The sequence below is a fragment of the Limanda limanda genome, chromosome 9 (genome assembly GCF_963576545.1).
Source record: "Limanda limanda chromosome 9, fLimLim1.1, whole genome shotgun sequence".
Classification (NCBI taxonomy): Eukaryota; Metazoa; Chordata; class Actinopteri; order Pleuronectiformes; family Pleuronectidae; genus Limanda; species Limanda limanda.
The window spans coordinates 21,672,594-21,696,551 of NC_083644.1; the positions used below are offsets into that span (position 1 = coordinate 21,672,594).

Sequence of the window (23,958 nt, forward strand, 5' to 3'; positions counted from 1 at the left end):
CCTAATCCTAATTTAAGCCCTTTCCATAACCTAATCATATCCCTTAAATAAAACCTAAACTTAACTTAAACCTAACCATAATCGTATCTTTCCAACATGTGTTCACCTTCAAATTTTGTGATTTACGTCAGACTTACTTTTAGTCCACATAAGGAAGACTAGTCCCCTCAATGTGACTCTGTAAACAGATTTTGGTTGCAACAACACAAGTAATACTTGGACCACACACAGAAACACATGCATGCACATGCACACATGTAGTAACCGGCATGTTTGAGCAGGTCTCAGACAAAACCTGGCCTTGTGATATTATCATTAAAGAATGAGTCATGACTCAGTGTGAACAAACAAACAGATCAGTTTATTTAACAGTCGGTCATTTGTGATTATTTATCATAATACAAAGCAAATAATCTACATGGAACACATTTCCCTTTAGAGTATACATTTAACAACATAAAACAAACAAGGGCTGAATCTCATTTATCAGTATTTGACGCTCCTTTGAAACTACTATGGTCTCTGTTTGGAGTTTCAGACAGTTCATATATGAAACCAGGTTTATTGTGAATTAATGTTCCTTCTGGCTCTGTCAGCCTCCCCCTGATGAGGTCAACTCACGTTCTGGGTTTTTTCCATAACTGGGATTTTCAAAGCAAAAAAAGGTTTTCAACAAAAGGAGGCTTTGTGTGCTTAAATTCCAAAATGAGATTCAGCGATATTGCACAGAACTGGGAAATAATACTGCTAATTTGTGACAGTCCTGGGTTCCCTAAAATTCCCAAGGTAATGGAAGTTAGTTTTACTTCAAACTTCCTCAACCATAATCAATGACAAATGCTTTGATTACTATACTTGTTAATAGAGAAGAAGTTTCCCAATCCAAATCAAAATAACTCTTGAAAAGGTACTGTCAACAGATAATGCCCATAAATTGTAAAGAAGAAATAGGACAATAATCAAAGAACAAAAGTCCTATGAATGTTTTTTATCGCAGTAGAAAAGTTTATATTATATATATAAGTTTCATGACATTTAGAAGCTGTTAATTGTTGTATAACTCATAGATAATTTTGGATTGATACAAATATACCCGACCCTGAATTGTTTCTTTTCTCACTGTGCTTCTTGAATTATTTGTATAGCACAGCTAAAGTACAGCATTTAGCTGATGTAACGGAAAGGTTTGTAGAAAAGTGTGAACGTCAGATTCAGAATGTCTGCTGTTGGACAGACGGTCAGGTGACAGCAGGATTTAACATGTCAATCAACCAAATCAGTATTCAGGGAAAAGATTGTGATATTTCTGCACAATGGACAGGGCTAGACTCGGAGGGCAAGGCATCACGGGGAGTCGAGGAGGCCCCAGGCACAGGCCTGTCAACTGGATCATCAGCTGCTTGTTCACTCCCAGGTCGAAACCTGTCAATCACAATGAAGCGGCTTCAGTATAAGTACATGAGCATTTGTGCAGTGTTATATTAAGTAACAAAAACATCATGATACACACAACCATCACTCACCAAGTTTTTTGGCATAACTGATAAGCTCTTGCATCTTGAACTGTTCATGGAAAGGGAACAACGATGTCAGACATCAACAAAGTCAATGTAAACATGTCAAATGAGAGGTTGTGACCAGGGACAGAGTGATGGATGGTACCTGTATTGTTCTGGCTTGGACAAGGTCGCCTTTCTCAAACGCTGCCATGAGCTCATTGACATGGCTTCCCATGTAGTTATACGTGCTGTTTGCAGAGATATTAATTAGAAGTTATATGTAAACAACTGGCACAGAGCGTGAGAGAATACAAAGCATTGTGCAAATACCAGATCACAAACTGACCTGCCAACCGCTCCGTGTGCTCCCATAGCCAGGGCTGCAAGCAGTTGCTGTGGAATAATTAGATATAAATTATTTTAGCTTGGCTCTTGGTTAGAGTCAGTAAGACATAGTTTTAGGGCCATATAAAAAGAATTGGAGATTTTGAGAATAAAGAGGTCATTTAATTACAAAAAAAGTAATTATAGGCATTATAACTCCTCTAGAATTTCACATAGCCAAAAAATATAACTTAATTCTTGAAAAATTCCAACTTTGTACTCAACATCTCCGTTTTTTTTTTCATATAAGTGGCCCTAATAGTCTGTCATGGCTTCATAAAACTTCATTATAAACTAATTCAGCACAAAGCAGATGGACCAGAAGGAGAGAAGACTGACCTCGTCCACACCGTAGAGGCATGACCAGTGGGGCTGACTGTAGCTGACACACTGGCCAAAGTCCATCAGGTCACTGCCAGAGAACTTGACTCCACTGAAGGAGGGAATGAGTTCCTCGATACCTTCCAACACGTCCCTCCCCAGCACTGAAACAAACAGACCAGGTCCCAGTCAGTGAGGAGGCCTTCGGTCAAAATATTTCACAAGCTTTTCACCAGAAAGTAAAATGAATCATCAGTAGCACTGACCATCAACACCGGTGACAGATGGAATATGATAGTAATAGACAGGCATGGTTGGAGCAACTGAACTGACTTCATGGAGAAACGTCCTCAGCACATCTGGAGCAAGGTGAGAAGGAACAAATACATCATGAAAAGCATTAAAAGTCAAAATGTCCTGCAAAGGCATTTTAATAGTTAAAAAAAAGACCATCTTTCTGTAATAGGATTGAGGCGACTCTATAGCATCAAACTGAACAATGTCGACTATAATAATTTGAGATGAACATGTGTTTGTTACAAGGTTAGTTTAGATCTATAAGATTCTCTAAAGAAGTCTGGTCAGGTATTTCATTTTAGAGAGAAAGAACATCCACCGTCTCAGAGAATAGTAAAGGGGTTTAAGTCAATGGTGTGTGTTCATTTAATGTTACTACGAAATAGGATCATATTAGGTCTGCACCCATTTTCTCTTATAACCTCAGCCTAGGAGGTTATATCTTCATCCCTGTTTGATGGTTTGTTGTCAACAGGTTTTGACATTTTCGCAGATTTACCACGTTGATGGAAAAAAGCTCAGGCATATCAACAGGACTAATATCTTCTTGGTGCAGCTTAATAGAATTTAAGGGGACCGTTGTGCCTTAGCAGAGGTGTGTGCTTTACTGCCTGTCATTCTAGTTTAACCCTGAGGATATTCTCTGTTGTGTGTAAATTACTTTTAATATATTATATATTTGAATTAGCCTCTGTAGCAAGTTTTGCATTGATATATTCACCACAGGCCCTTACATGCAAAGATGACAGGTTGATCTCTGTTCATGGTATTGTTTATCCGAGGGAAGAATAACTGAAGGTTTAATGTTAATAATCTAGTCACTATCACACCAAAGTGTTGATAAGGTGTTTATTTTATTGATGTTTATTGTTAATTCTAATGTACACTACAGCTTCTCAATTCCTTTCAGGGTTTAGGACTTCTATCAGTAGAGGGTCCTCAGAAGAGCCCAGAACCCCATCAGGGATCACACACACCCGAGCTCCACCTCTTCACACTCCTTCCATCTGGCAGACGGTGTTGGAGTGTGAAATGAAGGACCTCAAGTCTCAAGGACAGTTTCCGCCCCCAACCATGAGACTTAATAACATCTCCAAGCCACGGCCCCTGCCACCCTCCATACATAACCAACAAGGACTTAATGCAACTTTCTGCACTTTGAACAATTTCCACAAAGGGAACATTATGCAACTTGTTGTCTTTTTGGCATTCATACAGGAGAGACCATATCAACAGATCAAAAGTACACAGGGCTGTGCTCTTGAATGTGTGTGGGTTGGGCAAATGCGTCATACGGGACAAGTACCAGCAGGGGAGTGGCAGTCTAACTGAACAAACATCTCCACATCTACCGACTCTTTGTCATGATAGAATGACACAAGGGACTTGAAATTACTGACATCTGCTAAACCCAACTATGAATGATTACACATTGAATTCACACACACACAAGGAATTATCCAGAAATTATTATTTCTTCATATCACACAGTATTGTCTCAAACTGTGTCATGAACTATGGGAAGCATCAAAATATCGGACCATGCTCACAACAAAAAGAACTAAGGTTAAGTTTCATTCACACTTAAATCATTCACTAAGTTGAAGGAGCAGTATGATTTACTGATGTACCTCAGAGAGGAAGTCTCTATATACATCCTTTTTTTCTGAAAGAGTGTGCAAGCAGACTTCATGCCAATGTGAAACTGGTCATGGGTCAGGACAATCCATTTCTAGCTAGTGTACATGTATTGGGGGACTCTGCCCTTCTCTTGGGGGTTTCCTGAATCCCAGACAAGCAGGATCCACTTCTGGGACCAAAGCTCCTTATTAGGGCAAGGGAGTAGCTGAAACTTATTTTATCTTGATTATAGTTCACTTGTGGCAGCCTATGAGGAGCTGGCATATTAGTACGCCAAACCAGTTAGACCTGTGCCACGCAAAATGGGGAAATATTTGTATTATTATTATTATTTATTTTATTAGAATAAGGGCAATAAGTCGAACAACACCATGCCAAATATAAAATGTGTAGGTAGATTTATTCACCTAAAGAAAAAAAAATGGTCGTGGAGTGGTTTTGGATTATACAGAGCTGTCGTGTGAGAAAGTAAGTGGTGGGACAGGTTTGCAACACATTTGTGTACATGACCTTTCAGCCTAAATCATGAACATTTTCCTGTTTTCCCACAACATTTGTATATACCTGCAGTTCTGGGTTTGAAGAAAGAGGGGGAAATGATTGCTATCCCATCAGCCCTGATATCTGCAGCGTGACGAGTCTGGAGATGAACAAAAAGTGGAAGAGACATGAAATTTCCTCCATGGCATATACAATACCAACATTAGCCTTCTAGCCTCTCTTAGGTTCATTGACCAACTCATTATGTCTGATTCAAATCATACCATTTTACATAAGCTAGGCTAAAGCCAAAGAGGCAGAGTAATTTGTAGACCAACGGAATAAAAGACCACAGAGCAACAAGATGTATTTATGGTTTATTAATAGAGTTCACATCTGACATTCTGTCTCTTTAATATTCTATCACTCTCTGTGTTTGTTAATACATGTATACACTTGGACATGCTTTTATAATAAACTTACATTAAATGTGATGAAAAACAAAATATCAACTTTTTGGGGGGGTATTTGTTGACTTATGTTTAACTCCAGTGCATCTACTTATTGAAACACAAAAAACTGGGTTTCAGAGCAGATGATTAATCTTTAATCCTTGTTAAGGTAAAGCTATAAACTTGAAAACTAGCCTCAGACTAATTTGGAGGGATACATGTCATTGTTAATAATAGATCTATATAATTACGCTCTATGAAACAGAAGTTCTTAGAAATATGTTTGATTTACTATAATAAGCCTGGTTTATACCTAGTGGTCTTTATTTATGAAGAACACGAGTTCTTCTTTTTAGTCGTGTGTCATTTTGATGTCTTTAATTAGGTAACAACTCACCAGCTCTTGGGAATCTTTCAGACACATGCAGCCGACATGTACAATCACCTGATCTATTCTGTTGAAACATGCGAGCACATGTACAAAAATGAATTTCACAATCAGCTTTACTCGGCCGTGCATTATTTTGCAGATATGGACCAATTGTCCTGACGAAGAGGCTGTGTGATGACTTACTTGCCCTTGGCTTTGAGACACCACTCCTCAGCCAGGATCTTCCTCTCTGCAACACTGAGAGACATGCTCTCTCCGGTGGTGCCATTGACTGTAAACAAGCAAAGTCTTGTCTTATTTACTTAGTTTCAACATCACAAAAGCATCTGACCTGAATCTGCTACTCACAAAATGAAATTCTACATTAAAGTAATACATAATCAATAAGAACAAGAGAGATAAAGCAAAGCAAAGTACATGCAAATGCATTTTGTATCTAGAAATTAGATGATAACCTAACCTACATATCCAAGCTTAGCCTACCTGGTCCCACCAGATGGTGGGTTGGCCAAAATAGATGAAACCACCAGGCCTGAGTGTGCAAAATTTACCGGGACCAAACAATTTCAAGCGTAATGAGCATTGATGCAGACAATGACAGTGAGATTAGAAAGAACATATAAGACATGACGAGGGACAGAGAGAAACACAATCATCCTCTGCTGGTCACACAGACAGGTCTTACAGGAGGGAATATGTGTCAGTTCGAGGAGAAAACTGGACTGAGCCATTGAGTTTGACCAGGGTGTGAAATTAACATTAATCATGATGAGTCACGTACAGCACACAAGAAAACACTGATTAGACTTGATTAAAGTGGTGAAAAGGACAAACAGCTTCACTTTGTGTCACTTTTCTCTGAGTTTGTTTTTCAAGGTCAGTTGTTCATCCGGAACAGATTGATTCCAAACAGACTTCGAGACAAAACAATGTAATCCTGTTTGTCAGATAAAGCGGTGTTAGCTGAGGAGCAACACGCTACTATGAAAAACAGTGAGATCAACACACACACATATATATATAAATATATAGTTGAAGGGAAGCAAAAAATTATACGGAGTGCAGCAATATTTTTTAATAACAGCTAAACTGAGTTTGGTATATTAACTAGTTAAATGTGAAGGTACCCTGTGCATTTCTTTTCTACCACTGGTAGCGCTATATAGCTGCATTTGTTGATGTGGTGCCTGGTTTGGTTTGTTTGGTAAAGCACACAACATACTGCCACACAACACTGGCAATCAACAAGGAGTCACACAACTACCCATAGTGAACCATGTCAGATTCATCAGCTAATAATTTAATAATGACTGGTTTTGGCTTTAAAGTCAAATTAACGATTGCTGCTTTTAGATTTTAAAGAGATATTAAACCTAATATCTTTGGGTTTTGGACCTTTGGTCGGAGAAAACATGTAATCTAAAGAAGTCACTTTGGACTCTTGGGCAATTTTGCAAAACTTTAAATTGAGTTTCACTTATTCACCATTAACTAGTTGCTTACTATCATGCGTATAACAACAACATAATTATTCACTATCAATAAGCGGTAATTATTAGGTTATTGAGTGAAAGCTCAATGTTTTTTTCCATAAAATGAAAAACAGAAGCATACAGGTTTTTTTTCTTGCATAAATAAAGTAAGCCTTTGTATAAGACAACACATCAGACAAGTTGTGCTGCAGAATCATGTTTGTATCTCTTTCCTCCTCGAAAGGAAATGTGAATTAAATGTATTGATATTTCATAAAATGACTTCACAGGTACATGTATTACTATAGCTTTTTTAAATAATTGCTGGTAGAGTATGTGGAATCCAAAAGTAACTAACTGACCAAGTTTTGGTATTTCCAACCTAAACTGACTATCCAACACTGCCCGTCACTTAATTTGTTCTTCTCTACCCAAGAATACAGGTTAATATGGTCAAAAGATGGACAACACATGAACTATGTCGACAAACCAACAAGCCACAGCATGCGATATGAGGGATTCAGGTGGGAACACAGACAATGACAAATATCAAAAAACTTACCAAACAAGTTATTTACACCTTGCTTCTCTTTCAAGTAGTCAATATAAGGTCCAATCTCTGATAGGTTGACTTCACTGTTATGGCAAAAAGAATACCAAACATGCTATAGTGCTCCAGATCTACTGGAATGTATTGCGGCTACAGTTTGAAAATATCATCACACTCACTCTTCACTTAGAATTAGTTTTTCATACAGGGGAACTGAATCAAAGCACACTTTCACACCACATACATCAGTCAAAGCTGGATATCTGGAAAAACAGCTGACAAAGGGGAAGTGGTGTCAAACGTATGCTTACCCTTGGGGGGTGAACGGAGTGAATGTAGCTGCAACAAGTCCGGTCAGCTTTTTGTGCGCGACTGGAGCCATGACTCACCTATAACAACAGGACCATTAAATGTTATACACCAGTGAACCAAACATCTGGATGAAAGTTACAGAGGAGGATTTCATTGGACGCACATGTGCAGACATTGTTGCAGACCCCTGTTTACACTGCTGCTGTTTGAAGGATGAATATTGAGTTCTGTGGACAATCAGCACACTCCTCCCCCCTAACCTAACACAACTGTGGCGCTAGACAATAAGTTGTGCAATTATCAGCATCTGGGCATGTCACACATTTTCATGTGCGTGGATGATCTCAACAAAGCAGGAGATTTAAATAAACTTAAGAAAAACATTTGTAAGGAATAGGACTTGGAAAAAGTCTGAAGTAACATGAAGGGCTACCTGAGAAACATAGAAAAGAAGAAAGACAGGCAAAAGAAAGTCAGGAAGAAAGAAAAAAAGAAAGACAGACAGACAGACACATAGATAGAGAGATAGACAAATAGATAGATAGAAAGATAGAAAGATAGACAGATAGACAGAGATATATTTATTCGTCCTCGTCTTTATTCGTGTGATCATTAAAAGTCGGACTAACCTGACAGTGAAAGACAAACTTGCAGCCCTGTTGCACATGTACCTGAATGCAACACAGTGAGTAAACACTAACAGACGTGTGTGGACTTACCTCGACAGACCGATGAAGCGGAAATTAAAATACACCGTCGAAAACGAGGAAACAAATGTACAATGTGAGCGACGTCCTACCTGAGAGACGACTTTTCCTTCCGTGCGTTCAGGACATCAACGTTTTACTATGGGGGAAGCTGCATGTTACTGGTTTTGACTGGATTTCCAGGAAACAAGGATTTGTTGATATGCTCGTCATGTGAAAACATCTGAAGAGTCAAGTGATGCCGCAATGCCTCATGGGAAATGTAGTCACCTGTTTACAAAAGCACGCTATGAAAATGCAAGTCCTCTCGTTAAGAATAAGGAAGTCACCACCTCACATCTGAACACAAAGACTCTGTTTCCGATGGATTTGCATTATGTTTCGAGATTTAAATGAGTTTATCTGACAATGTGCTGACCAAACAACAACATGGAGGTTATGCTTGTAACCATCGTTCCCTGAGGGAGGGAATCGAGTTACAGTGCTTCCATAGAAATTATAAAAATATGGACGACACCTCTCCACTTTCAACCACTATCAAGAAATTGACACTGACCGATCGTGAATCAGTCTCAGCTGTCAATCATGACGTTTCCCCTTGTTTTTATAGCATCAAATAACTAAGCCAAACTTTTTTTAAAAAAAATTAGTGTGATGAGAACCAAATAAATTGGTAGAAAACAATTTTGAGAAAACTGTATTTCACTTGTATTTTAAATTTAGTCCATGTCTCTTTCCACTAACATCAAGGAGGTGGGTTTGTGTCCTATATGGCAACCATCCACCAGGTGGTGCTCAAGAGGCTTTGGCCTTACTTTTGGGGAGCTGTCATGTCGTCCATCTGTACAATATATAGGCCTCCTGTCTATGGTTTTAGGACACAGATATTTGTTGATACGGTCATCATTCGAAAACATCTTTGCATTGCATTAAAACCACAACAAACTGTATTTGACTCGGACCAATCTGAATCCACACACTTTTTTGTTGTAGAATCTTTACACATCACTGACTGTGTGAGGACGGTTAAATCGCTTCACTGGGGATCCTGTGTTTGAGGTATTACACATTCATCAGATAATGATCCAACCCTCTCATAGCCACACAAATATGTTGTAATTTCTGTATTGAACTTATTAGTTACTTATTTTAAATATCTTTATATTGACTTGAATGGTGCACTGATATGAGTAACACAATGGAAATATCAACAATCACAATGTTGGTCTACCTCATTAAATCTTAATGGAAACAGATTTTTGCTGATGTTCAAATAAGTGTATATATTTATATATATTATAATCTCTTGGCTCAAATGATTTCACCTTTTTGACTATAACTCACTATATTTTCCAACAGCACTGTTATAATACAAAATTGTAACTCCTTTTTTATTCTCCTGGTATATTTTGTGTGTGTGTCTGTGTGTGTGTCTGTGTGTGTGTCTGTGTGTGTGTGTGTGTGTGTGTGTGTGTCTGTGTGTGTGTGTGTGTGTGTGCCTGTGTGTGTGTGTCTGTGTGTGTGTGTCTGTGTGTGTCTGTGTGTGTGTGTGTGTGTGTGTGTGTGTCTGTGTGTGTCTGTGTGTGTGTGTGTCTGTGTGTGTGTGTCTGTGTGTGTGTCTGTGTGTGTGTCTGTGTGTGTGTGTGTGTGTGGAAATCTTAAACTTCATTTTAAATCCCTTTATATTGACTTGAATGGTGCACTGATATGAGTAACACAATGGAAATATCAACAATCACAATGTTGGTCTACCTCATTAAACTTCAATGGAAACAGATTTTTGCTGATGTTCAAAAAAGTGTATATACAAAATTGTAACTCCTTTTTTATTCTCCTGGTATATTTTGTGTGTGTGTCTGTGTGTGTGTCTGTCTGTGTGTGTGTGTGTGTGTGTGTGTGTGTGTGTGTGTGTGTGTGTGTGTCTGTGTGTGTGTGTGTGTGTGTGTGTGGAAACCTTAAACTTCATTTTAAATGACATTACTCTGCATATTAATTACATCATTGACTTTGATGGCTGTAATAATAAATTTAGGATTTTTCCGAGCTTTCAGAGCCACCACTGAAGGCAACACTGGTGAGAATGGGCGGGTCTGATGTGGACAGGAATTTTGTTTCTCCACGTGAGTTCCTTCAGGTAACTCTTCCGCCTGGTTGTGTCCACACTTCTAAAGCCATAAAACAACAGTTTATTCTTAGAATTATATCAAATGCGCGTAATAAATAGCTTTCACTACGGTGTGAGTGGAATCTACGCATCTCAACGAAGCACAGGTTATTTGATTATCAGCCTGCTAAGAAAATGATGCCTGACAAGCAAAACCCAGGGCGGCTTTGCCTCTCTAAACAGGAAGCGGATGTTGTGGACGTTTTCATCGGGACATCCGGAGTATCGCACTTGCTAGCTCGGCTAGACTACAGCTTACGGCTAAAATATTCCTTCCACACCCAAAGGGCAGCGGAAACCACTCGAACAGGCCCGCGGTTCCACGATGGACGTAGTTTGTGTTGATTTGTGTCGTGTTGTCGGTCTGTCCGAGGACACCAGCTCGGCTAGTTAGCACAGCTAGCTACCTGGCTGATTCCAAAGTGACAAGTGCGGCTCTCGTCTGATTAGGTGACGGAGGAAAACAGATCAGAGGAGGAAATCTTGAACTTTATATCTAAAATACAAAGGGGACAAATCAGGAGCTGGAATGACCGGGAGGCTGTCGGAGCTGTTAGCTGGACTTTTGGGGTTTAACCTGCTGTGAACTGTAGATGAAGTAAACGACTTGAGGACCGGGCTCGTAAACAAATAAGACAACTGGTCTTTAAGGATGACGCTATGTCTTTAATGCTGCTACGTTTTAATTTCCCCGATCACTGTCTTAACAATCGCTGACAATACGATCACTGCCATTTTAATACTCCGATCGCCGGGTTCAAGCGATTAAACGGGTTTGCTCGGTTACGTGATGTGTTTGTGATGTTGGTCTTTATCACTGCAACGTGTCACACAACGTGTCTCCGGTCAGGATAGGTCCGGGTCACAGCGTGGAAAAGTAAACAGGTGTGACAGAGCAACCTGCTGGGAGGAGGACTGGGAACAACCTTGCACTGGGAGATAAGGGCGACATCAGTGACACTTTATTATCGGATCACTCTAATTAACATTCCTGCTAAAAGTGATTTCATAAGTTGCGTGTGATGTATACCAACTCTCTTCAGTTACAGTCCTGTTGCAGGTGACAGCAGAGAGAGAGAGAGAGAGACAGATGGAGAGTGAGAGGCGAGGTTTGTACTTGAGTAAAAAACTAGGATTTATATCAGATGCTGTATATTACCACTGTAGATGATGTATAACTCAAATGGGAGGCAGTAGGTTTACGTTTCCTCGGTGTCTTCGTTATTTGGTGCTGTTTGGTTAGGGCCGTGGTAATGACTAGATATTTGCTCAGTGACTGACTAACTGAGAGCCGAGCTGCTGTTGAGTGCTGTGGTCTTGCCCGTCCACCACGATGGCGCCTGTTCTGTTCCTCCTGATGCTGAGTGGAGCGATGTGCAGCCTCGGACAGGCCATGTCCCGAGAGGAGAAGCTCAGGCTGAGGTGAGCTCCGAAAAACTTACAACACTTTTGGAAATTAAGTTGAGGACAAATAATAGCCTGACTGGTGTGTGTTTCTTCTGTCTCTTCATTAAAGGAACCAAGTGGTTGAGATGTTTGACCATGCATATCAGAATTACATGGTAAGTTCTCCAAAGAAAGAAAGAATTCAATACTTTGGTATTTGTTCTGCTGCCTAACCTAATTCAGGAAAAATATGAGTCGATATGAGCCTTTCACCGACATATCATCATCAGCATGTGTTTGACAATAATAAGAAATACAGAGCAGATTTGCCTTTATGTTTACATTTTACATTGAAATGGGTATATTACTTAAATAGAAGTACCATAAACCTGGCTTTCTTTGTATTTATATCACGTTATATCTGGTAAAAGAGTCGCTGGTGCAATGAAGAAAAATTATGTTTTAATGACTCTCAATGCGGCTTTGAAACGCCTTTCATGTCTCATACCGTGTGTATTTTAAGATGACTAATCTGACTGAGCTGAACACTTAAAGAAAACCAGTAGAACTGAAGGTCCGATCATTAAAAGCATGTTTGTTTGTGTTTGCCAGGACCACGCCTACCCAGCAGATGAGCTGATGCCTCTGACGTGTAGAGGAAGAGTACGAGGGCTTGAACCCAGTCGAGGTGACGTAGACGACGCTCTGGGAAAGTGAGTACCGTACTGCACCATGGTTTTTCTCACTCCCAATAGTGGGAGAAGGTGGAGGCAGATTGCACTAATACATGCTGAATAACATTCATTGAGTCAAAAATGTTTTAAGCATTTTCTTAAGCATCTTTGGTTAATTATTATTTTCTGTATATTTCAGGTTCTCTCTGACCCTCATAGATACTCTGGATACTCTGGTGGTGAGTATATAGTTCATTTGATTCTATATACAGTGAAGTAACGACGTACATTGTATAGAAGGAAATCTTTTCATTTTTTAATGATAGTGATGTTATGTCTCTGGGAGTCTGAAGGAATATAAATATTACTGGTTCAAAATTAACAAGTTCCTTTTGTTAAACATTTGATCATAAATTATTCTGAACATAATCAATTGTATTTTCCTCCACTTTTAGACTGTGAACAGGTTTATAATTCAGCCTAACCTTATAATCATGTACTGTTTGTCATTGCCAGCTTCTAAATAAGACGATCGAGTTCGAGGTCGCAGTGAGGAGAGTCTTAAAAGATGTGAGGCTGGATAACGACATTGTGGTGTCAGTGTTTGAAACCAACATTCGAGTCCTTGGGTGAGATTTGAATTGAACTATTAACACATCATGACTGTTAGGAAATACACCACATATTTTACAGCAAAACGGAAGACAGAAGACATCAGTGGATTGTGTTGTACTGATATTCCCCTGTTATTGTGTTCAGTGGTCTATTAGGAGGACACTCCATGGCTGTGATGCTGAAGGAGGGCGGTCAGCACATGCAGTGGTACCAGGATGAGCTCTTACATATGGCCAAAGACATTGGTCTCCGGCTGCTGCCGGCGTTCAACACCAGCAGTGGCCTGCCTTACCCCCGGGTGAGACTGACCCACACACTGAACACATACTTATTCAGCTTGTTAAGGCCAGAAACAAATGCAAACCTTATAAAATGGGATGTTTTATCAAGAATTGTGTACGCACAGGACTTGCGTGTTATTTATGTTCATGTTTTAAAATATGTAATGGATATGAATACAGTTTATTTTTATATTGTATTAATTCATGACAATGATTGTTCTGCTTGAAAGTGATTTACATTTGTGGTATTGACTTAGTGAGAAGATTCAATTTTGATGGATGCATTTCTGGACTCGGTCAAAGTCTGTTTGTTGAAAAAAAGTTGAAACAATATTCAGTTTAATTAGTGTAAATTCATATAATATACCCTATATATTTATAATTTATAAAATTTGAGTCTATACTCGCTCTCCGAGGGTTGTAATGTGTCCACCGCTCTGCACGCAGATGGCTGATCAGTTTTCAGACAGAATTTTTTTTTTAAATGTTTTTTTTATGCTCGACAGGTAAACTTGAAATTTGGTGTCAATGGTCCTTCGTCGAGAACGGGCACAGAAACGGACACTTGCACCGCGTGTGCAGGAACCATGATTCTGGAGTTTGCTGCCTTAAGTCGCTTCACTGGGGATCCTGTGTTTGAGGTATCACACATTCATCAGATAATGATCAAACCCTCTCATAGCCGCACTATTATGTTAGAATTTATGTATTTCACTTATTACCTACTTATTTTAAACCTCTTTATATCGACTTGAATGGTGAACTGATATGAGTAACACAATGGAAATATCAACAATCACCATGTTGGTTTACCTCATTAAACTTCAATGGAAACAGATTTTTGCTGATGTTCAAATAAGTGTATATATTTATATACATGCATATATTATAATCTCTTAGCTTAAATGATTTCACCTTTTTGACTATACCTCAATATTTACCAACAGCACTGTTATAATACCAAATTGTAAGTCCTTTTTATTCTCCTGGAATATTTTCTTTGCTGAAAATTGTCATTCACTTGTCACCACTGTCAAAGAGGTGTTAGCTGTTTATTTATTAGAATGCTTTGAAGACACCAGTATCAGCTCTGACCTGCCACACCTCACAAATGGCTCATCTTTCTTTATGTGTCATTCAGGTAACACTTTGGGATTTTATTGTTACTCCATGCTGACGACAGCCGTGGCAGTAGGCTTTGTGATTTCAGGTTATCCATCTTTCCATCTCATTCTCGTGAACATGATATCTCACGAATGCCTGGGGGGGGGAGATGAAAACCATACTCGTATACAGTACTCAGAGTAACACACTAGTGAAAACATCTCAGGGATTATTATATATAACATTTCTGCCAATACTTCACTTTCACCTAAATCTTACAGACTGGACCTTTTTTAAGCACAGATTGGAAATTGCTGCTTGTCAAAGTTTTTTTATTCCCTTTATATTTGTTTTAATTTCTCCCTTTATCTTCCCTTTACTATTGTGATCTTCAGGAATCATTGAAAAATAAATGTTTCCTTGCTTTTTATGCATTTCTTATAAGCTAGATTTGGGTTAGTAGTTACTCGAACAGACAAATTCAATTCAACCACCAATAATCATATTCACATGTTTGGTTTTCCTATGAGTCTTCAAAATGCCTTCTGAAATACAGGCCTCTTAATGTTTATCTCCTGAGGTGGAATAGAATAAACTATTTTGGCTGTTTAAAAAAGTTAGAGCTTTTTTTATCCTTGTAAATTTTTTAAAGCCAATATAATGAAAAATTGATCTATTAGTGAAAGAGTTCATTCTTTTCCCCTGCGTTACCATATTAGAGCTGGGGATTGGTGAGCAAGCACATAGTCAATCACTGTAATCACTGCCTCAGTGGACATTTACTGCAGAATTTCTTTTACTTTTAATCAATAGTGCACTTTTCCTCTCACACAGGCCCATGCGAGGAGAGCTATGGACTTCCTGTGGGAGAAGAGACAGAGGAACAGCAATCTGGTGGGAACCACCATCAACATCCATTCTGGAGAGTGGGTCCGAAGAGGTGAGAGAAGAGAGGGAGTTGGAAGAGAGAGGAAGAATGACATGAGTGATTGACAGTTTGGAGGAGGGTGTGAATGAAAAACAGGGCAGATGAGGGGGTGAAAGAAACAAGACAAGAGCCCCATCAGGGGAAAGTGAAAGTTAAGAGCACAGCTATGAGTCTTTGGGTCTCAAGAGAAGATTTGACTACAAGGAGTGAGATAATGAAAACGTAACATTAGTCTGTGGTGTGATTTCTCTTGTCTTATGAGGTAAAGTATGATTGTGTGTTTCCAGACAGTGGAGTCGGAGCAGGAATTGACTCGTACTATGAATACCTACTAAAGGCCTATATCCTCCTGGGAGATGACAGTTTTCTGGAGCGGTTCAATATTGTAAGGAGGACACACAAACACACACACACCCACACCCACACACACCCACACACAGTTGAAAGAGTTATTTGATACCTCTCTGTGCATAATAGCATTTGTCACGGGGCATTTTTCATTTATGCATTTCAGGGTTCTGTGTATTTCCACACCTCACACATTTGAACAAAAGCATTTACAGGGTCATCATTTTTCGGGTCTAAATAAAATAGGCTTACATTCTGTTGTAATGTGATTGGTCAACCACTTAAAGTGTGTTTGAAATGCCATGCCCCTTAACTAGAGGCCTCCGGATCAAGTGTAAACAATGGCTACGGTAACAAAGGTGTTGTCTCGTTGAGCCAAACAAGCAGCTGGGTGATCATGTTGCATTTTACTTGGTGAGGTTGATGTTTCATGAAAAATGGCTATTGTTACCTTTACTAAATGATAGGAAAAACATAGTATGGGCCTTTTCAAAACCTTACTCAGCTGACATTTTCCTGTTTTAAAACCTCATCAATCCTTTTCTCTTATTCAGCACTATGCATCTATAATGAAGTACATCAGCCAGCCTCCTCTGCTGCTGGACGTCCATATTCACAAACCTCTGCTTCCCGCTCGCACCTGGATGGACTCTCTGCTCGCCTTCTTCCCTGGACTGCAGGTTAAGACTGGAACCTGTGAAGTGAAGATTGTACTGTACCCGTCGAGTCCTGTATCTATTTCACGTCACATAATTGTGTGTGTCCCAGGTGTTGAAAGGAGACATCCGTCCTGCTATCGAGACCCACGAGATGTTGTACCAAGTTACCAAGAAGCACAACTTCCTCCCAGAGGTAACCTGTTTCTTTGTACAACTAACTACAAACAGAACACCTACATATCATGTTCTACCCGCCTGACAATAAACAACTTGGTGTCATTGAAATGGAGTCAAATGACGAATTGGCTTAAACTAGTTCTTAGGAAACCAACCTCCATTTTCCATGACACTGCTGCATTTCCCGTTGCTCTGTCTGTTCTAATTACAACGTTTGGGTTGGTGTCCTGACCTCTTCGTCCTTCTCTGTTTGTCCCCAGGCCTTCACTACTGATTTCAGGGTACACTGGGCCCAACATCCCCTGAGGCCTGAGTTTGCAGAGAGCACCTATTTTCTTTACAAGGTAATTTATCAAGGAAGCTTGACGTACTGCAGGCTTGTTCTTTTCATTGCCACAGTCCAGAGGTGAAGGACTTTCCCGCACCAATTTATGTCAAATATTCTCAACTTTAGGATTGACCTTGAGTTTCTTTGCCTACACTCTCAAGGGGCATCAGGACTACGAATACATCTTGTTTTAGGAATGAAAAGTCGTGCACCTGAAAAGATTTTACTCCTTTTATAGTTGTTGTACTATGCTCTGTAATGACCACATTGCCGTGTGTTCGTTCTCCTAGGCCACAGGAGACCCTTACTACCTGGAGGCCGGTCGCACCATCCTGGACAACCTCAATCGCTTCGCCCGTGTTCCCTGCGGCTTCGCTGCCATGAAGGACGTGCGCACTGGAAGCCACGAGGACCGGTGAGAATATAAACGCTCTATACCCTAATTTACACACCATGAGATAATAGGATGTAAAGCATTGAACTGATTACAACTGTTACTGAATGTCTTCGGCTAATACTTATATTTAAGAGTAGCAATCTGTCTCTTGTTATGGCATTTAAAGATGTACCTCATACAGGACCTCTTTTTCTCAGAATGGACTCGTTCTTCCTCGCTGAGATGTTCAAGTACCTGTTCCTCCTGTTTGCTGAAGTGGAGGACATACCCTTTGACGTGGAGGACTACATCTTTACAACTGAGGCCCACCTGCTCCCTCTGTCTCTCTCTGCAGCCCCTCACTCTTACTCTACCGCCTCAAACAGAACGGTAATCGACTCTATACACTTATAATTTCAAAGGAATAAAGATCTGAGAGTAGTAATACGTTTGGTTTTTAACAATATCTTTCATATGCTCATACTTCAGTCACAGCAGGAGCTGGATGATACTAACTTTGATTGGACCTGCCCCAACACCCGCCTCTTGTTTCCTGACCCCGCCTACCCTCGTAACCTGAGAGAACCAATCCGTACTGCTGTGGACAAGAGCTGTCCCCGTCCTGCTCCTTACCGGTAAGTACATAAATACAAGTAAAACCAGGATATGTATTTGCACCTATTATATAACTATTAGTTCCTGTTTATTTTGCTAACATCCTGGTCCTCTTCCTCCCCACCCTCCTTTCAGGGAGCCCGGTATGGGTTCTCCTCCCTTGAGGGCTCAGGACTTCATGGCAAACAACCCTGAACACCTGGAGTTGCTGAGGCGGATGGGCGTCAGTCTCATCCACCTGAAAGATGGCAGGGTTCAACTGGTCCAACACGCTACACAGGTACAACAATGTAGCACCAAGGACAAACATGTGTAATTACATGTTGTTACCGTATCATTAGTTTAAAGCCAGCTAATCCTTAAATATGTAAAATATTGTGAAACACTTAAAATGTATAATATCTGTGGAACTACCTTTTTGAAAAAGCCGGACACGTGTTTCAACACATTTCCCAAGGTATATCTGCAAATAGGCGGGCTAGAGAGATGTTCTAAAGATTATAGTGATCAGAAAAATATTTCCCATCACGTGATAACCATATGATATAATTTTATAAATGATGCCCCGATGTCACAGTGAAGTCCGAAAATGTAGTCATGCATTATTCAAAAATGAATATGCATGTAGGGCTATACACACTATCATTCAAGAAATGCATGATCATATTGCTGGAATGCACTGTTGCAATCAGTAAGATAAGAGACCAATCATTCATGATCACATGGTATATACAACGTCATGATGATGTTATTATAAATTACATCATAACAATACTTTTAAATTACTTATTACTGCTGCTTTTTATTTAAATGTGTAAAGCCCTATGGGTAATGTGGCAGACGTATTCAAGTGTACCTCCAAACCTTTAAAAACCATGGTATTCTTTCTGTCCTGAATTCAAAGTGCTCTCTCTCTTTGTCTTGCCCACTCCTAGGCAGTGAGCGCAGTAGCGGCAGAGGACGGCGTGCGCTTCATGCAGGAAATGATGGAGCTGTCCAGCCAGCAGCAGAAAGAGCAGCTGCCTCCCAGAGCCATTCAGATAGTCTCGCATCCGTTCCTTGGCAGGGTCGTGCTGACCGCTGGCCCAGCGCAGTTTGGCATAGACCTGTCCAAAAGTTCCACAGGGGTGAGTGGGTTTTGTAGCTCTACTAAGCTGGCAGGTTTCAAATGGGCACTTGACTTGTACTGTGGTTTTTCCGAGGAGAGCCACTTAGTTATATTGTGTTATGAATAGGGAACTTCCTCTTGCAGAATATATTCCAACAGAGGAAACATCTACTTTTCCTCTGTTTCAGCACCAGCAGTGATCATGTAGTATCTGACTCGGGAGTGCACACAACATAATTACATACTGTTTGTTCCTCCACTCTGGACAATGATTCTGCCTCTTTGCTCCTGTGTGCAGGTCCGAGGCTTTGTGACTGTGGCTGAACCCTACAGCGGCTGCTCTGAGATCACAAACGCTGAGTATGTCCAGGGCCACATCGCTATTCTCCAGAGGGGTCAGTGCATGTTTGCAGAGAAAGCCCGACACATCCAGAAGGCCGGCGCCATCGGAGGCATAGTCGTCGGTGAGTGCAAGCAGCTAACGACACAAGATGGAAGATGATTACTCAGTGACTAGATTAGCGCTCAATAATTGGATTATCTTGAAGACAGACTGTCGAAGGGTTCTGCACATTGCATGATCACATAATAATAATAAGGCAGAGCTTCTTTCGCATTAAAGTAACAGATTAACTAACAAAAGACAGCATAACAGATACCATAATTTCAATGAATCTTTTATTCTGAACAGTGAATAATGACCAACTTGGATATGTCTTCAAATTCTCTGTTTTGTCTAAAAAACAATCCCAAACCTATACATCCATCCAATCGTTGTCTTCTGTGTATCTCCGGAAAAAGACATTCCATAGCAACGTTTTTCAGCTCTTCCTTATCCCAAGGCGTTCCCAGGCCAGATGGGATATGTAATCTCTGTAGCGAGTTCTATATTCTGCCCAGGGGCGCCCAGTAGGCAGGCTAACTAGATGCTTGAACCATCTCAACTGTCCCCGTTCAACATGAAGGAGCAGTGGTTCCACTCAGAGCTTCCTCCGGTCGTCTCAACTCCTCGCCCTATCCCTAAGACTGAGCCCAGCCTCCACAGGGAAATGAATTTCGGCCACGTGTATTTGTGATCTTGGGGTTTGTTTGTCCCAGGCTCACCGGGACAAACAAACCCCTCCAAAAAAACTGAACAAGAAATTCTTTCAGCAGAGAAACTGGGAACAATAAAAGTACCACATCTATCATTGTTAATGGAGTTAATTATTGAATTGTTGATCTATATCATAGTCGGTTAATTGTCTGTCTGTCGATTAAGTGACTGATTGTATCTCTCTTTCCCCTCGTTCGCTCCCTTTCTCTTCTCTTCTCCCAGACGACAACGAGGGCAGCAGCAGTGACACGGCTCCCCTGTTTCAGATGGCCGGGGACGGCCGCAGCACAGATGACGTCACGATGCCTCTCCTCTTCCTCTTCCACAAGGAGGGCAACATCCTGCTGGAGGCGCTGAAGGAGTACCGGGAGGTGGAAGTGCTGCTGAGCGACAAAGCCAGAGACCGAGGTGTGACATTACTCCCTCATATGCCTTCTCTAATGGCTTGAGCTCTTTCTATTTCTATTCTTCTTATCTCTCTGGCTAAGATTGATCACATCGGTGTACTAATAGCTCCTCACTGACTGCGCCCCATTATGTGGTCGGATTTATAAAATAAAGATGAGCTGAAGGGATTCAGGCGTTATTTGAAGTCTCTGAGATCGTGACTCATTTCAGAGCCGTCCACCAGCTGTGGGTCTAATTGTGCATGGTGAAGATTTACACCCTTATCAATATCGCATCCCCGTTCTTTTCTTTCTTTTCCCCATTTTACCAAACCCCTCTGAACCCTGTGGTGAAGTGTAACAGTGCCTTTCCTTTCCTCTCTTTCTCGGTGTCTCCTCTGTTTACATAACCCTCTCCCATTTGGAAAAGCAGCAGCCATATTTAAAGAGAAACCTGGTCCTGGCAGTGTTGTTGAGGGCAGTAAGTATTCTCTTCTTTTCCTTCTTTCTTTGTCTGTTACCCACATTCTGCACGTTTTACTCTCCCTCGAGTTAATCTCAATTTTCCCTATCATATTTAAATGCTTTAATGTCCCCACCTCTTCTCTCCTCACTATGTTCTCAATCCACGGGGACTGCTGTGTGTAAGATGTTTAGTGCAGTCATACAATATTTGTTCATTTCCCCCTCAGAGTTTAGGACATGACAGGTCTCTTACTTATATACTCCTACTTATCTTTGCTCTACGTTTACTTTTTTATAATATTCATCTGTAATTGATGTCAGAAATGGCAAACTTTTAGAACTAATGGTAATAAGCATATAGAGACGATTGCTGTGAGAGGTTAATGCCCTAGCCTAGCTCACCATGTCAAAGCACTGTTTCCCATTAATTATCTAGACTGTAACGGACCACCAAATTCAAAATTGTCCTGTCACAGTTTCCTAATGAACCAAAAAACATTTTTACACTTGCATTGTAGTACTGTGTCCAGCACTACTTGCAGCACTATTTCCCGCCTGCTGGCTCTTGCCTTCACTCTCGTGCTATAGTCCATGAACTTGTAACCCATCCATGCAGACAGTCACACCTTATAGTTTTAGCTGCAGTAGTGTGCGCACCTGCAAGTGGAATGTATGGCATTTCTCTATTTCACACAAGAACTTGTCTTTCACTCTCAAGTCTGTGAACCAGTTACTCAGAACTTGTTTTGGCTGAGAGTGACGTTCGTCAGCGTGCATGTGCGTCAATGAATCATGCGGGAAAACGCTGCAGAGAAAGTGAAACGAAATGTGGCTTCATGCAACCTAACCTAACCAGACCAATAAAAGGAAGACAAAGTCGGCTGTAGCAGCATTAAGGATTAGTTTTCTTACTGAAAAAGACACCTGACCACAAATCCTGTGATTTAAAGTTAGTCCCTGTAGCCACAAAGCCACTGTGACGCCCTAATGATCAGTGTTGTGTTCCTATCTGTTCCTGAATTATGCTGTTGAAGTCCTTGCCTGTAGTCGCTTGGTGTAGTCCTTTGACTGTAACATAGTAAAAAGCACAACATGTTTATATTCGGCAGACAAAGAAGCAGGCCCATTTTTACAAACTACAGATTTTTGGGAGATTTTTTTAACCAGATCCCTGCAAATGCATAGAACAGATTTTTGTTCAGACTCCTTTTCTGTGTTGACTCTGTTTGGTTGTGCAGCTGTGTGAGAGAGGCTCAGTCCTGTGGGAAACATGACTCACCATCAGCATCATGCTGTTATGGTTGACAACCTCTTGATGAAAATCGTTCTATTTTTGACTCAGAATGACTACAGGAGGCATGTTGTATAGATTACAGACTGAACAGGAGGGAAAGCGCTGTATGTGTCTGTGTGTGTGTGTGTGTGTATATATGTGTGTGTGTCCTGGCACATCTTCTTGTATAGAGTTCAATATGTCGCCCCTGCTTTCTTTTCAGGTGCGGATGTGCAAGAAGCGGAGGAGGACTGCTTAACTGAGGCAACAACGCCCACCGCATTTGAATCCACCACCCAAACACAAACGAGCTCGGTGGAGCTGGACGAATCTGTTTCACAGGAGGAGGTTCCTCCATCACAAGAAACAAGTGACGCAGAGGAAGTTATTCCACCGGAAGCAGAAGTAAGTCCCACCGAGGCGGCGGCTGATTCGGCTCAGCCCAAAGAGGAGAGAGACTCTGACAAGAGCGACGAGGCTGAAGGCCACACAGACTCGAGCAGCCAGTTGGTGGACGAACTGCTGGCTGATTGGCGGGAGGACTTGGAGGCTTTCCAGCAGATGGAGAAGGATGAGCTCTGACAGTCGTCGGGCTGCGATCCCCTGTGACTGAAGGACCTCCTGAAGGGAGTGCATCGTCACCCCAGCCTCAGTCTGATGAACTCTAAGTAACTGTGTCTTCTCTTGCCCTCTGTGGACAGTACCTTGTGCCAAGGCAGCGCACACTCTGTAATTCTGGACCATAACAAAGTTCTTTTTAGCCTGGTAGATGATGGATGAGAGACCAGGGTTCTTACCTCACTTTATCATGCAGTTGCTGTTAAATCTGTCATAACAAAACCTAGCGAATGACATGGATCAGACTGTGTCCAAATTACTTCTCACATTGATGGCCTCTATGCATTTCTGACTCCTTTTGCTCAAATGAATGCTGGTCCAACAACTGTGCTCTTGACTAATTCATCCATCGACCAATTATATTTTAACGTGATGATTAATTGTGATGATACAATAACTGTTCTCATGGTCTTGGGCCGAATCATTTGTATTAATGTGAGTTGATTCATGTGGGAATCTGCGTCATCGAATCAGCTGCCAGATGTTTTTTTTCATGGCTTTATGGTAGAAAAACTCAACACCAAATCTCTCTCACTGGGGCAACATAAAGTCATCTGTCGGTGTAAATATGTATTTGTCAAGATGTGTCGAACCGAAACGATGTAGTGGTGTTCGCTCAGGTTCTGGTTCTTCTCCACCAACAAACTCTGGACCACATGCGGTGGAGCAGACACACCCTCAGCAGCACGGTGGGATGGATTACACACCCACGGGCCGCCACAGGGGGGCGCTATGTGATCTGTCTGTCACGCTGCTCCTGCTGGCTGACTGGAAGGAGCAGGAATAAGACAATATATGAACATGGTGAAATTAAATAAAAATCAAGAGTGTGAAATGAGGAAGACAGTGAA

At 40.9% G+C, this 23,958-nt stretch overlaps 2 protein-coding genes across 6 annotated transcripts; one reads left to right on the forward strand and one right to left on the reverse strand.

The window, feature by feature from the left end:
* Positions 1-340: 340 nt before the first annotated feature.
* npl (N-acetylneuraminate pyruvate lyase (dihydrodipicolinate synthase)) lies at positions 341-8,741 on the reverse strand. Of its 3 annotated transcripts, none has more exons than XM_061077993.1 (12): positions 8,599-8,741; positions 7,799-7,876; positions 7,500-7,573; positions 5,649-5,736; positions 5,472-5,529; positions 4,707-4,782; positions 2,471-2,563; positions 2,223-2,368; positions 1,846-1,892; positions 1,663-1,747; positions 1,524-1,563; positions 341-1,422 (listed from the first exon to the last, which is right to left on the reverse strand). In XM_061077993.1, the coding sequence occupies exons 2-12, from the start codon at positions 7,867-7,869 to the stop codon at positions 1,277-1,279; spliced, it is 924 nt and encodes a 307-aa protein (XP_060933976.1). In that variant the 5' UTR covers positions 7,870-7,876; positions 8,599-8,741; the 3' UTR covers positions 341-1,276. The 3 variants fall into 3 exon arrangements, with proteins under 3 accessions (XP_060933976.1, XP_060933978.1, XP_060933979.1); XM_061077995.1 differs by lacking the exon at positions 8,599-8,741 and adding an exon at positions 8,429-8,467; XM_061077996.1 differs by lacking the exons at positions 7,500-7,573; positions 8,599-8,741 and having other exon boundaries at positions 7,799-7,868.
* Positions 8,742-10,887: 2,146 nt separating this feature from the next.
* Positions 10,888-23,949, forward strand: edem3 (ER degradation enhancer, mannosidase alpha-like 3). Of its 3 annotated transcripts, XM_061077699.1 has the most exons (22): positions 10,888-11,779; positions 11,914-12,092; positions 12,187-12,232; positions 12,669-12,769; positions 12,930-12,969; positions 13,247-13,359; positions 13,490-13,643; positions 14,133-14,267; positions 15,565-15,670; positions 15,946-16,043; positions 16,561-16,686; positions 16,775-16,858; positions 17,103-17,186; positions 17,461-17,585; positions 17,765-17,936; positions 18,036-18,181; positions 18,297-18,441; positions 19,097-19,288; positions 19,568-19,733; positions 20,588-20,773; positions 21,185-21,232; positions 22,713-23,949. In XM_061077699.1, the coding sequence occupies exons 2-22, from the start codon at positions 12,004-12,006 to the stop codon at positions 23,069-23,071; spliced, it is 2,715 nt and encodes a 904-aa protein (XP_060933682.1). In that variant the 5' UTR covers positions 10,888-11,779; positions 11,914-12,003; the 3' UTR covers positions 23,072-23,949. The 3 variants fall into 3 exon arrangements, with proteins under 3 accessions (XP_060933682.1, XP_060933681.1, XP_060933683.1); XM_061077698.1 differs by having other exon boundaries at positions 10,888-12,092; XM_061077700.1 differs by lacking the exon at positions 21,185-21,232 and having other exon boundaries at positions 10,888-12,092.
* Positions 23,950-23,958: the final 9 nt, after the last annotated feature.

What these genes read in the sequence shown, in the direction of transcription:
- edem3 (XM_061077698.1), top strand. Translation starts at nt 12,004, where the DNA reads ATGGCGCCTGTTCTGTTCCTCCTGATGCTGAGTGGAGCGATGTGCAGC. An exon ending in GAGGAGAAGCTCAGGCTGAG is followed by an intron (nt 12,093 to 12,186) that starts GTGAGCTCCGAA and finishes TCTTCATTAAAG; the next exon opens with GAACCAAGTGGTTGAGATGT. An exon ending in CGACAAAGCCAGAGACCGAG is followed by an intron (nt 20,774 to 21,184) that starts GTGTGACATTAC and finishes TTGGAAAAGCAG; the next exon opens with CAGCCATATTTAAAGAGAAA.
- npl (XM_061077993.1), bottom strand. Translation starts at nt 7,869, where the DNA reads ATGGCTCCAGTCGCGCACAAAAAGCTGACCGGACTTGTTGCAGCTACA. An exon ending in TGTCTCAAAGCCAAGGGCAA is followed by an intron (nt 5,530 to 5,648) that starts GTAAGTCATCAC and finishes ATGTTTCAACAG; the next exon opens with AATAGATCAGGTGATTGTAC. An exon ending in TCCAAGCCAGAACAATACAG is followed by an intron (nt 1,564 to 1,662) that starts GTACCATCCATC and finishes TTCCATGAACAG; the next exon opens with TTCAAGATGCAAGAGCTTAT.